This window comes from Grammomys surdaster, unplaced genomic scaffold (assembly GCF_004785775.1).
Source record: "Grammomys surdaster isolate TR1022 unplaced genomic scaffold, NIH_TR_1.0 139, whole genome shotgun sequence".
Taxonomy (NCBI): Eukaryota; Metazoa; Chordata; class Mammalia; order Rodentia; family Muridae; genus Grammomys; species Grammomys surdaster.
Window position 1 is genome coordinate 7,982,994 of NW_021604597.1, and position 13,796 is coordinate 7,996,789.

The following is a 13,796-nucleotide window of genomic DNA, read 5'->3' on the forward strand; positions in this document are numbered from 1 at the left end:
GAGTATTTGGTTGGAATAAATTTATTTCATCTGTCTGTAAACAAGGTGTTTAATAGTTATGGCATTTTTTTAAATGCATATTAAATCAGATGAGTTAGACTGTATCCCAGATGTAACAAAGTGCAGGGAAAGAAATGGACAAATCAGCAACAAGATTTGTTTTTAAATCTGTACATTATCCACAATGCCCAAACAATAGAAGCAAATACTAGAATGTCCCTAAAGTAGTGCCATTCGAAGGAAAATCCATCTCACAATAGCAACAGTTCATTTTAACAATAGTATGGCACAGGATACATATGAAAAAAATACATCACAAGACAGCCAAGTCCACAATAATGCAACTTCATATAAAAACCTAAGCTGCAAATAAAAATTGGTCCTATGAAAAATAAACTGGACACACTCCAGATGGTTATGTTGGGATACCTAATATCCGTAATGGCAGCCTTTTACATTTTACTCAAGAGTACAGCTGGTGTGCAAAGAAAAGACAACGAGACTGTGAGCTCCTGCAATGACAATGTCCCTGGGAATTTGATCGGTATGTTACTGTAGTAAGGTCATGGGAGGAAGTGCCGTTGCTCTCCAAGTTGCACATTTCATGTCCTACAGACACTACGAACAGTCTGTCTGTCCCAAGTACAACCACCGTACTCAAAGTAAATCACTGCAACTCTCAATAGCTCATCAACAGAGGAGGTATTAATTAGGTTAAATAAACCAGGCACTACACAAACGATAATGGAAGCAAACCAAACACCTCATGTTCGAAGGGAGGGGATGGGAAAGGTGTGAAGTACAGATGCATGCACGTTTTCCTCCCAACCATGCGCTACAAAAGGAAGACTAAATGAGCCAAGTAAATGCTCAAAGTGCTGAAAAGACACTGATCAAATGAGAGATTGTACACCGGCACCTTGCTTAATATTAACTTATTTTAGTAATCAGTATTCCACTAATTGCTAAGACGAAGTGATGCCCAACTTGGCATGCCCCCTTCCCCCAATTCAAGATATCATGCAAATCATTATTGTGCTGCAATTATGATGCCAGATAAAGGTTGGTTACACACAGTGGGTAACATACAAATGACCCTTTGGGAATCATGACATTAAAAAATAAGGAAGGAAATACTAGCTACCATCTACAATCTGGTAGCACTGTGACCGTAATTAGGGTGGTGATGAAGACAGTTGATAGGTAGATGGGGAGAGGCTGCTTACACATCAGACCTCTTCAGGTATAAAGCGAGTTCATATGTTTTCCTGTTAATTGTGCCTGCGTGGACACCTTCCTTTCCCATGACTATAACCAATGCTGGAGTACACAAGGAAACAAAACAAAAATGAACAGAATTATTTAAGGGGAAGGGGCAGAAAGAAAGACACCTTTCCCCACCAACAGAGGGATACAAAGGAGACACAGGTTCATATCCCATCACCCTGCATTGCTAATAAAATTTCCAGAATTAAGACTTAAGCTTATAACTAGGAAAATTTAAGAGCAATTTTCCCCTAATACTTAACAGTCTGCCTAGCAGCTAGAACCCAGAGTCTCTCAAGTATTTTGCCATTGAGTATGCCTTCTTATTCAATCCGCCTCCATGGACCCCTTCTTTTCCCATTACAAAGACCAAGACTGAAAGAAAAAGGAGAAAAGTGTTTCAAAAGAAGTGTTAATCAAGAAATCACATAAGTTTAAGCAGATAGATTAATAAGTTAACATTAAGTTAGTTTTCCATGAACCGTTAAACACTGAAATCCATTCTGTCTCCAGAATGGAGAGCCTTCCAGCTAGTAAATATACTAAACCCAGCACACTATTGGATGCACGTAGGAGACCCCACTGTACAACAGCTAAGTTCCATAAAGGGATTGTTACGAGAGCTAGGAGGAAAGCGATGGTTTACCTTGTATCCTAGGGGAGAATATTCTGGCTGATACCATCCTATTTGTCTCCCAAAATATACTTTAAAAACTTTGATATTTTTCATACAAATTCTCCCTAATGCAACGTGCATCTTACATGTGTGACTGTAAATGAGTTAACATGTCTATTACTTCCAGAGGAAAATGAAAACCAAATTTAAACAGAAATATTACTGCCAGTCAGAAAACTCTACATTAGTGGTATCTGTCTTATATAGATACTTCCCTTTGCTAATTGTTTCCAGCTGAATAATCACAAAACTTGTTTACTATTCCTAGTGCCTAATTTGTATTGGTCTGAACTCAACTATATATGCAGGTGTGTGTCAAATATACTCACTGCCACTAGATGTCAGCAGTGGTCTATGGTAAAAAGTTTCATTTCATTTGGCTTTGAGTGTTGGGTTTTTTTAAAATGCATATTTGTGTTTGTGCATATCTATATACTGCATGTGTGCCTGGTGTCCTCCTTGGGGGCCAGAAGAGGGCATCAGAGCCCCTGGGACTATACCTACACAGTTGTGAGCAGCCGTGTGGGTGCTGGAAATAGAACCTCAGTCATGGCTCTTCTGTACTAAGCACTCTGCCATCACAACCCCAGCATCTTATGTACCTGGAAGCAGCTAAAGCTTAAGATTTGTCTGTTTTAAAGTTATCTTGTTTTATGTGATTTGTTTCAGAAACAAATCACACCTCAGACACCCACAGCATTAAATTATAACTCACTGTAGGCTCATATATTTTACACTGTACAACTGTTCTGTGTGCTAATTTTGCCAAATGAGGCAGTTACACAAGTTAATACAGAAATGTAGTGTGTCAGTGAGATGTCAGTGTAAACTTCAATGTCAAATATTCTCTATGAAATATTAGATTTCCTTATGCCATACTGGAACCAGAATTTTTATTACCAAGACTAGAAACTGGTACCAGAGTTTGTGGGCCAAGTACTTAAACTGCATGTAGTTTCCTACTTTTCAAACTGAAATCTCATTCTTTGTTAGTATCCTAGTAAATGGAACATGTACTCTAAAACTCTAGCCTGTTTCTCTTCCTCAGAAATGTTCCTGGCAGAAAAATAAAACAACGTGATTTTTTTTCTTTTCTTTTTCTTTTTATGATGAGCAGGGAATTGATTTCAAATCTAAGCAAACATCAAAGGAAAGATCTACAAGTAAAGACTAATTAGAAAAACATAACTAAGTGACTGGGACAGCTTAGCAATCATATATACCACAGCACTGTTTCACGTTGGACTGTTTAAGAGGCAGTTTTCATTGCTAAGTTTACTAAAGCTGTCGTAACTCAGAGTAGACAGGGTGAGGAGTGAGGCTGCATATGCACCACTCTAAAGCAGACGGGCTGAAAGCAGTGCTTTCAGTGCTGAGCAGTTCACCAAAACCACCTTAATAGCCATTATGAACTAATTTTTAATTTAAACTCTTAAAGAAACCCAGGTTGTAATATGGCATGCAACTTTTAGGCACACAGACACACACACAAAAAAACCAAGCCTGCTTACCTCTCCCAGCTCTGCCAACGGCAACATTGTAAGTCGGCTCCCCACCTTGACTCTTTGTCCGGATGTCCATTGTGCAGTCACCATCAACATATAGGCTATCTCTGATCACAGAACACTTCTTTGCTCCAAGAGTCAAACCGTTGGTAAAGAAACCTTCCCGGTCTTTTCCTACAATCATATCTATTTCTACTGGCTGGCCACCCAAAACAAAGAAGAAAAAATTACAGTTAATCAGAATTTGATACAACAAACTATGTACTGATGTAAAATCAAGATAGCTGTTTTTATTATTACCTATTCCTCCTACATGGTTACATGATTTACACATTGGTTTGTTTCTGCAATGAACAGTGAGATCTGCTAACTAAAAGCCGGTATATACCAAGCATACAAAGAGTCTCCCTCGATAGTTGGAAGCTGACGCTGGGTATAAACTGAAAATGAGTTATTTATACACTGTATCAAAGTCAGGTGCTACTTGAAGGTGCTTATGTAACTGTAAAGATTTAGCTATAAGCTCTTATAACAGCTTGCCTATCATATTCAGCCACATTAGTCATGTTGCATCAAATTTAAAGTTGGGTAAAAGTCTACCCAGATAAACCTGCTCACTCCTCTGCTTCAGGCAGCTTGAAATATTCCCTGGTGGTATAAACCTCAATCACCACAGACCATGGGACATTTCCAAATTTGTATTTCCCTCCTATTTTTCTAGCCACCACTCTCTTCTCTCCAACTTGCCTTGCCCTTTCATTCAATAACCAGCCTTCCTTCTGGACGAATGCAGAGTGGATTCTGTCTACAGCACTGCAGCAAGCAATCGTAAGATCAGAGAGAAAATGAAGGGGCATTGGTAAAGAAAGTGAGGTAGCCACCAGAACCGGAAAAAGAGAATACGTTCATTCTAACATTCCATGAATAAGAAGGAAGGCGTCGCCCCCATCAGAACTGCAGAGTCATAGCAGGCCCCAGCCATTTCCAAGCATACTCCCGCAATCTTCTTAAGCCAGACAGCGGGAACTCACACACAAAGACAAGACTGCAGAAAAAAAAAGTTCATCACCAAATGTCAATTCGCTACAGGAATTGTGGTCTCCCACATGGGGACAGGAGATCGTAAAGCACTCCGATCACGGTCTGAATCCACACTAATATGTTAAACCACGTTAAGTAGTAAAATGCTGAGCACCTGTGATATGGGACTTGAATTCTGCTATGTGATGGGAAGGGTGTGGGAGTGAGGAGCTAAGAAATTAAGGGACTGGTCTTGTACTTGATACTGGTGCCAAAATTTTAAAGAAGAGCATCGCATAGAAACGGGCATAACAATAAGCAGTGTTGGAGGCTGCCTGACGCATATTCTCCAAATGTGTGGATACCGAATCAAAAGCCATCAGGTCACACTGAAAATGAGGCAATGAGAAGCATAAATCGGTATTAGTTCTTTCACTACCATCACTAAAGAGGGAGTGACTTGGAGAAGTGTCACCCCCCACCAGCGACTCCCCAGATTTTTTTTAAAAAATCACCCTTAAACCATCCCCTTTTTAGAGCTATGTTGCGTAACTGGGGATAACAGTATATCGATGAATCTCTATAGGTGGAGAAGAGGAATCAATGGCAGTTCGCCATCTTGGAGGAAAAAAAAAACTATAGAGCCACAAGCTTGAAGTAGATTCACGATTCCACCTACGTGGTCCGCGTACCTTTCTCTCCAGCCTGGGAGGCCTGGACACCCACAAGCCTACGCAAAGTCACTCTATTAATTCCCGGGATCCGGCCACCACCGCCTCCCACATCCCGCGCTCACCGCTGAGCCAGAGCCAGGGCCAGCCTGCCGCCCAGGACCCCCGCCCACACCCGGGAACCCGCACTGCAGCCTGCGGGGCTCCCCAAACGCCGAGGGGCCTCCGGGGGAGACGTCCCCTCCTCCACCCTGGCAGCTGCAAGCCGGGGCGCCGCCGGGGCGACGAGTCCGGCCGCCCCGCCCCCGCGCGGCCTCGGGCAGCATCCCCAGGCTCAGCGGCCGGCATCGGGGACCCGGCTGCATCGCCTTCCTCAGCCGGCGGTACCCTGCCCTCCAGCCCTAGCCGCATCCCCCTTCCTCGCGGACGGGCGTCCCCTTCCTCAGAGGCCCGCCGCACACCTGCCGGCTCGGCGCCCCCGGGCCTCACCGTGATGCTCTGGAAGACACCCCCGGCCGTGGCTGCCCAGACGTATTTGGCGTCGCAGTAGCCGACAATGGCGGCCTCCTGGCAGCAGCCATCGCACATCAGGTTATCCACGTAGCTCTGCCAACCGGCCATCTTCGAGCCCTTCGCACTGCAGCGGGGACGGCAGGAGCAGAGGCGCAGCAGCGGCGGCGGCGGCGGCGGCGGTGGAGGCGGGGCGGGGGCGGGGAGGAGGCGGCTCTGCGCAGGCACCGACCGCCCCTCTCCGGGGAACTGCGGCGGGCGGGGACAGGACCCGCAGCGGGGAGCGCCGGGCGGCCACGGCCGCGGGGCTCAGGAGCCGGCGGCGGAGCGACGCTGGCAGCGGGGCTGGCGACGGCCGACTCACAGCGCAGCTCCCTCGGCTCTCCGCGGCCAGCGGGCTGTGCGCGCGCGTGCGTGCGATCCTTCCGCAGCGCAGCCGGCGAGGGTCCCCGGGAGGGCGGGGAGCTGAGGCAGGGGGACGCGGAGGGATACCGCCGGAGACAATCACGGCCCACACGTGCGGGAGGCGAGCCGGCGCGCGGCTGGGGCGCGGCGGCGGAGCCCCACCATAGGCTATGTGGAGAGGCAGCTTGAGGGGGCGCCGCGGAGTGCCGGAGCTCTGGGTCCCCGGCGGCCACGGTGCTCACTCCTCAAGCGCCCGCTCTGGATGCGGGATTGATGGCATCAGTGTCGGGTGGCAGGGTTGCCCTGGTGACGGGATGCGGAGGGTTTACTCTTTGTAGTGGGAGCGGCCAGTGCGGGTTGCCCACACTTGGGGAGGTGTCTCTTGGAAGACCTGGGCCAGCTGTGCCTGCACTCTCCTGCAATCAGAGCGGTGGCATCAGAGCGCAGCTCTGTGCTCTTTGTTGCCTCCTTTGAGTAAAGGAACTCCAGGTTCCGTGGAGCTTCTGCCCTGAACTGGGTGCCCCTAATTACGTGGAGCTCAATCGTCTAGAAATTTTAAACAAAACAGACCCTATGTGCACTTGGTAACTGGAAAAGTTACTGTGCGTTAACTACATCCATGAAATACAAAGAATAATCGAGTTAGAAAAGGATTCATTGAACTAGACCAGTGGTTCTGAAACTTCCTAGTGCTGAGACCTCTTAATGTTTCTCATGTTGTGGTGACCCCCAACCATAAAATTATTTTGCTGCTATTTCATAACTGTAATTTTTGTTAGTTATGAATCATAATCATGATATCTAATATATGACCCCAAAGGGTTTGAGGCCCATAGGGTGAGAGATGGTGAAAATATTTCAGAATGTACATCTGAGGAAGACAGTATATGACAGGGTGGAAAATGGTTTAAGGGTCTCTAAACATTCTCCTACATCTTTGTTAACTTTATGTGCTGGGTCTAGACAAACCTGACCTGCCTATTAAGGGAAAGAAAGCTGCAATAGATTGCAAACTATTGTCAGTTTTAAAGTTGTGGAGTACATTGACAATTTTATAATAGCACCACTGAACATTTATTGGACTTTTAAAAAAATAAAACTAATGTCTTAGCATTCTGATTACTATGAAGAGACACCATGACCACAGCAACTCTTATTTTTTTATTGGATATTTTTTTTTTTACATTTCAGATGGCATCCCTTTTCCCCATTGGGGCTGGCTTACAGTTTCAGAGGTTTAGTCCATTATCATCACGCCTGAGAGTATACAGGCTGACATGATACAGAGACATAGCTGAGAGTTCTATATCTGGATCCCAAAGCAATAAAAAGAGAGGACCACTGGTCCTGATTTTGGTCTTTTAAAACCTCAAAGCCCACCCACAGTGACATACTTCCTCCAACAAGGCCACACCTCCTGATCCTTCCCATGTAGTATCACTGATGACTAAGCATTCAAATTTATGAGCCTTTGGAGACCATTCTCATTCAAACCACCACTGTTGGGAGCCGACTCTGAGCCGAGGGCGGCTATTATCTTTGCAGCCATCTTGAGCCATGTATCCTGACAAGAGACTTGTTTCCAACAGCCTACAACAGCTGCGCACACTCTGATAATTATCTTGATCCTTTCAGTCAAGGCCAGACGGTGGTAGCACACGCCTTTAATCCCAGCACTTGAGAGACTCAGGAGGGATATAAAAGGAGCAGTCAGAGGCAGTCAGCAGCAGTCAGAGGCAGAGAGCAGACAGACTAGTCGGAGAAGACAGACTTCGTCTCCAGACAGACTGACTCAGAGCAGACTCAGAGCATACAGACTAGACTAGACAGAGCAGACAGACGCAGACTTCGTCTCCAGCAGCAGACTCGGCAGACTCCGTCTCCAGCAGGCAGACTTCGTCTTGTCTCCATTCTTCCCGCCCCTGTCCCCACTCTGTCTCTTGCTCCCTGACCCGTGGACCGGAGCTGCAGAACAACTGGATACACACCACAGGTAGGACTAAGACCATAGAAATTAGAGTAGGGCCAACAGCAATTAGTCAGCTGCCAAGTTGGGACGGTATTTGTCCTCGTGTTTGGAAGATAGAGAATTCTGCTCCTTATTTAGGAATCCGTCCACTTAGACCATTCTGTCCCCACTTAATTTAATCTCCCTCACTCCTACTTATCATTCTGCCTGTTTGTCACAACCATTTTAATTCTTATTTCTTAACTATTATCATATTTAAAAGTAAAGGTGGGGTGGAGAAATGGTTCAGTGGTTAGGACTGGGTGCTCCTCTATAGGTCCCAGGTTCAATTCTCAGCACCCACTTGGCAGGTCACAACTGTCTGTAACTCCAGTTCCAGGAGATCCATGGCACCAAGCATGCAGGTGCTATACATATATATGCATGCAGACAAAGTACCTATATGCATAAAGTAAATCTTTCTTAAAAATTAACGATGGGGCAGGGTGTGGTGTCACATCTTTAATCCCAGCACTAGGAAGGCAGGCTCAGGAGGAACTCTCTTACGTTTGAGCACATGTCTCAGTCAGAGTTTCTATTCCTGTACAAACGTCATGGCCAGGAAGCAAGTTGGTGAGGCAAGGGTTTATTCAGCTTACATTTCCACATTGCTCTTCATCACCAAAGGAAGTCAGGACTGGAACTCAAGCAGGTCAGGAAGCAGGAGCTGATGCAGAGGCCATGCATGGAGGGATGTTACTTACTGGCTTGCTTCCCCTGGCTTGCTCAGCTTGCTTTCTTATAGAGCCCAAGACTACCAGCCCAGGGATGGCACCACCCACAATGGCCCTCCCATCCTTGATCACTAATTGAGAAAATGCCTTACAGCTGGATCTCATGGAGGCATTTCCTTAAGTGAGGCTCCTTTCTCTGTGATAACTGCAGCTTGTGTCAAGTTGACACACAAAACCAGCGCCAGTACAATTGACCCCTTGTCAACTTGACACAAACACCACTATTACACCTCAACCCTTTTTTATTCATCCCCAAGTTCTAAATAACTTTAAAAGTCCCACAGTCTTTACAAATTCTTACATATTAAAATTTTATTGTCTTTAAAATATCCAATCTCTTTAAAAATTCAAAGCCTTTTTACAATTCAAAATCTCTTAACTATGGGCTCTACTAAAATACTTTCTTCCTTCACAGTCAAAAACAAAATCAAGAGAGAAGCAAGATGGCAGACGTGCTAGATCTTCACGAGGCGGGGGGCGAGGATTTCGCCATGGATGAGGATGGAGACGAAAGCATCCACAAATTAAAAGAAAAAGCGAAGAAACGGAAGGGCCGCGGTTTTGGCTCCGAAGAGGGGTCCCGAGCGCGGATGCGGGAGGATTATGACAGTGTGGAGCAGGATGGCGATGAACCTGGACCACAGCGCTCTGTTGAAGGTTGGATTCTCTTTGTCACTGGAGTCCATGAAGAAGCCACTGAAGAAGATATCCATGACAAATTCGCTGAATATGGAGAAATAAAAAATATCCACCCTAATTTGGACAGGCGCACAGGATATTTGAAGGGGTATACTCTAGTTGAATATGAAACATACAAAGAGGCTCAGGCTGCCATGGAGGGACTAAACGGTCAAGACTTGATGGGGCAACCAATCAGTGTTGACTGGTGTTTTGTTCGTGGTCCACCAAAGGGCAAGAGGAGAGGAGGCCGAAGACGAAGCAGGAGTCCAGATCGGAGACGTCGTTGATAAATCCTCTGTTGACCATGTGGTCTCTCTATGAGTCCATTTGGTTATGCTGTCTTGGATAACCAGGGCTAGAGCGGACCTTGTGTTTATATTTAATTTCTTACCCTGTCTACTTGGTATTGCTTTGAGTTTAAGAAAAAAAAATAAATGTTCCATTTTGTTTTCTACAAAAAAAATAAAATAAAAAAAAATTAAAAAAAAAATCAAGGTCGCCTCCGGGACTTCTCCAAGCCAAAGTCAGTTGCCTGTCGTCACTGCTGCCGCCTCCGCTGAAACCGCCGCCGCCACCATGGCTCAGTACAAGGGCGCTGCAAGCGAGGCAGGACGCGCCATGCACCTAATGAAGAAGAGGGAGAAGCAGCGTGAGCAAATGGAGCAGATGAAGCAGAGGATTGCAGAGGAGAACATAATGAAATCTAACATTGACAAGAAGTTTTCAGCACACTATGATGCTGTGGAAGCAGAGCTCAAGTCCAGTACTGTTGGTCTTGTGACCCTGAATGACATGAAGGCCAAACAAGAGGCACTGGTGAAGGAGCGAGAGAAGCTGCTGGTAAAAAAGGAGCAGTCAAAGGAGCTACAGCTGAAACTAGAGAAGCTTCGCGAGAAGGAGCGCAAGAAGGAGGCCAAGCGGAAGATCTCTAGCCTGTCCTTCACCTTGGAGGAAGACGAGATGGCCGTGTATGAGGAGGAACTGGAGAGGAAAGAGATCACCACAAAGAAGAAGAAATTGGGGAAGAACCCTGATGTGGACACAAGCTTCTTGCCTGACCGGGACCGGGAGGAGGAGGAGAATCGGCTTCGGGAAGAGCTACGCCAGGAGTGGGAAGCCAAGCAGGAAAAAATCAAGAGTGAAGAGATTGAAATCACCTTTAGTTACTGGGATGGCTCTGGGCACCGGCACACAGTTAAAATGAAGAAAGGCAACACGATGCAGCAGTTCCTGCAGAAAGCACTAGAGATCTTGCGGAAAGACTTCAGTGAGCTCAGGTCAGCAGGGGTGGAACAGCTCATGTACATCAAGGAAGATTTAATCATCCCCCACCATCACAGCTTCTATGACTTCATTGTTACCAAGGCACGAGGGAAAAGTGGACCACTCTTCAACTTTGATGTTCATGATGATGTACGACTGCTCAGTGATGCCACCGTGGAGAAGGATGAGTCACATGCAGGCAAAGTGGTACTGAGGAGCTGGTATGAGAAGAACAAGCACATTTTTCCTGCCAGTCGCTGGGAGCCCTATGACCCAGAGAAGAAATGGGACAAGTACACCATCCGGTGAGCATCCAACAGTGGGCATGACCTTGGCTCTCCCCAGTGTTCACCCATGTCTCCAGGGCTCCAGGTGACCATGCCAGAGCACTCTGGGAGGATGGTAGTTGCTATTCCCTGACCTGATGTTGTCATTACTGCTCTTCCCTTTTACAATAAAAAAAAAAAATCCACATGTTGGAGCTGGAGTGCCTGCATTATTAAAAAAAAAATCAAACTAATATCCGATATCTGGGATTCACTCATGACCTTCTGGGCTCCTCCAAGGGCTTGGGTCACTTCTCCACTCTGCCCTTGTAGCACACACCTTGTCTTCTAGGCTCTAGGTGCCTGTACTCACTACTGTTGCTGTTCTTGGTGACCATCTTATTGTACTGGCATCTCCAAAACACTGCTGTCTTCTACTGCAACTGGGCTTCACCAATAGCCTCTCCTAGGGGATGCCAAGCCTCAACTCTTTTGCATGACCCCTTCAGTCCTGGGCCATCAACTGCTAATGAGGCCGCACCTTCATCAATGACCTTCCAAGGCCTCTCACAGTGCCAAGCTTCAGCTGCTCTTCACGATCCCTTCATGCCTTCAAAACCAGTTCCACCTGGGTGACTCTTACACATTACCAAGTCCAGCTGCAGCATGAAGTACAACCTTTGCTATCTCTGGAACACAGCCTGTTTGTGTTCTCAGAAAAAACTTCCCAGAAGATTTCACCTCAGTGATGCTGGTCTTTTCTTAATCACCACTAATTTCGTAGTTCCAGCTTACCAGCATCAACAGTCCTAGTAAAGTAATGCAAAGGTTTCACTTTAGTAGTTCTGGTACCTTGTTAATCACAGCTGAGTCTTCAGCCTCAGCAAATGAAAACCACAGAAATCAAAACAGCAATGGCCCTGATAAGAGTCTTTAATCTTCCCTCTGAAATTTCACAAGCCAGGGCTCCATCATTTGCACTGTTCTCAGCATTATCTTCCAAGCTCCTACAGAACATCCCACAGAGCTCTTAACACTCAATGGCTCTTCTAGCCCAAAGTTCCAAAGTCCTTCCACAGTCCTCCCCAAAACATGGTCAGGTTATCACTGGAATACCCCACTATGCTGGTACCAATTTGTCTTAGTCAGAATTTCTATTCCTGTACAAACAACATGACTAAGAGTAAGTTGGGGAAGAAAGGGTTTGTTCAGCTTACACTTCCACACTGCTGTTCATCACCAAAGGAAGTCAGGACTGGAACTCAAGCAGGTCAGGAAGCAGGAGCTGATGCAGAGGCCTTGCATGGAGGGATATTACTCACTGGCTTGCTTCCCCTGGCTTGCTCAGCTTGCTTTCTTATAGAACCCAAGACTACCAGCCCAGGGATGGTGCCACCCACAATGGGCCCTCCCACTCTTTATCACTAATTGAGAAAATGCCTTACAGCTGGATCTCATGGAGGCATTTCCTTAAGAGAGGCTCCTTTCTCTGTGATAACTGCAGCTTGTGTCAAGTTGACACGTAAAACCAGCCAAAAATGAATATGCTTACTTTGTGAAAATTTATACAATGATAAATGTTTGGAATTTGTCTTTATGTATTCTATAATCCAGTAAGTTTAAACATTGAATAAGGTAATAGAAAAGATAGTAATTTGGCGAAATATAGAAATTATGTTTTGTTTATTACTCTGATGCAGGACTGTGGTGGGGTGGTGAGCATTAGAGGTAATGATTCCCTGGAGGCAGGAAGGTAGTTCTGTTCAACATGACTCAGTAGCTGGTGTTGGTTCAAATTTTGATAGTCTATCCCTGAATAGATTATTTTAGCTGTATTTAAATACAACACAACTTGGTGAGATTTCTCCTGGTGATGAATAATTCACTTTTGTGGGAAGCCATTGGGGCTGCTAGGCAGGAATCTGACATTGGCCAAGGACAAGAAAATGGGCTTTAGACAAGAATCTGACTTTGGACCATGACAAGGAAGTAAGTTCAGACAGGAGTCTATTTTTAGGCTAAAACAGAGAAGTAAATTCAGTCAGGAATCCAAGTCTTAGGCTAAAACAAAGAAGTAGGCCTCAGGCATGAATATGACTGTGGGCTAGGACAGGGAAGTAGGCTCAGATACTTTGTCATCCTGATGTTCCCTTAGAAACAGCGATCATGAGAGTGATCACGGGGTGATCCCGGGACTCTGTATATTGCCTTGTTTGTTCCTTGACTGTTTGTTTCTATTGTAATGTTGGTTCCTCAAACCTAGAACTGACCTAAGTACTTGCATGTAACTAAAAGGGTTTAAAAGAAAAGATGAATTAAACGAACCTGCCTTCAGCCTCAGAACTGGCTGGGGTCATGCTGCAATTTTGTCTAACCATCTCTTTTCTTTTAATCCTCACTCCTGCGCTGGAGAATCTGTTGGCTGACTGAGCGGGCTTGGTCACACTTTCATGTGCACAATAAAGCTTAAGACGTAACATCATCAAAACTCTTTGTAAAATACTTGTGACATCTTCCAAAAGGATGGGTTCTATAGATTGATGAGCTCATGATAAGAGTCTGGAAGAGGATTTGGTATGGTCTTGGTCACACAGATAACACAAAGGTCACCAGGGTATCAACTATGCCTGCTCTCAGCCTTCTGGGTAGAAAACAGGTTACATGCCCTCCCTTTGAAGGCGTGTCCCTGTGCCCTTAGCATTCCTGGTTCCCCCAGTGCTTACCTGTAAGTACAAAGACTTTAGTGCCTCCCACACTCTGGTGTTTTAAAGATTTTTATTTCTGGAGTTTA

General features: G+C 45.6%; 1 protein-coding gene and 2 pseudogenes across 2 annotated transcripts; 2 read left to right on the plus strand and 1 right to left on the minus strand.

Annotated features, from left to right (window-relative positions):
- Positions 1 to 5,847, minus strand: Pfn2 (profilin 2). The gene is made up of 3 exons (XM_028763563.1): positions 5,628 to 5,847; positions 3,454 to 3,646; positions 1 to 1,641 (listed from the first exon to the last, which is right to left on the minus strand). Exons 1-3 carry the CDS (start codon positions 5,757 to 5,759, stop codon positions 1,544 to 1,546), a joined length of 423 nt encoding a protein of 140 aa, XP_028619396.1. The 5' UTR covers positions 5,760 to 5,847; the 3' UTR covers positions 1 to 1,543.
- A 2,100-nt stretch (positions 5,848 to 7,947) lies between these two features.
- On the plus strand, positions 7,948 to 10,044 carry LOC114617916 (annotated as a pseudogene). The gene is made up of 2 exons (XR_003710891.1): positions 7,948 to 8,046; positions 9,211 to 10,044. The product of XR_003710891.1 is annotated as an RNA-binding protein 8A pseudogene (transcript).
- Positions 10,037 to 11,335, plus strand: LOC114617915 (annotated as a pseudogene).
- Positions 11,336 to 13,796: the final 2,461 nt, after the last annotated feature.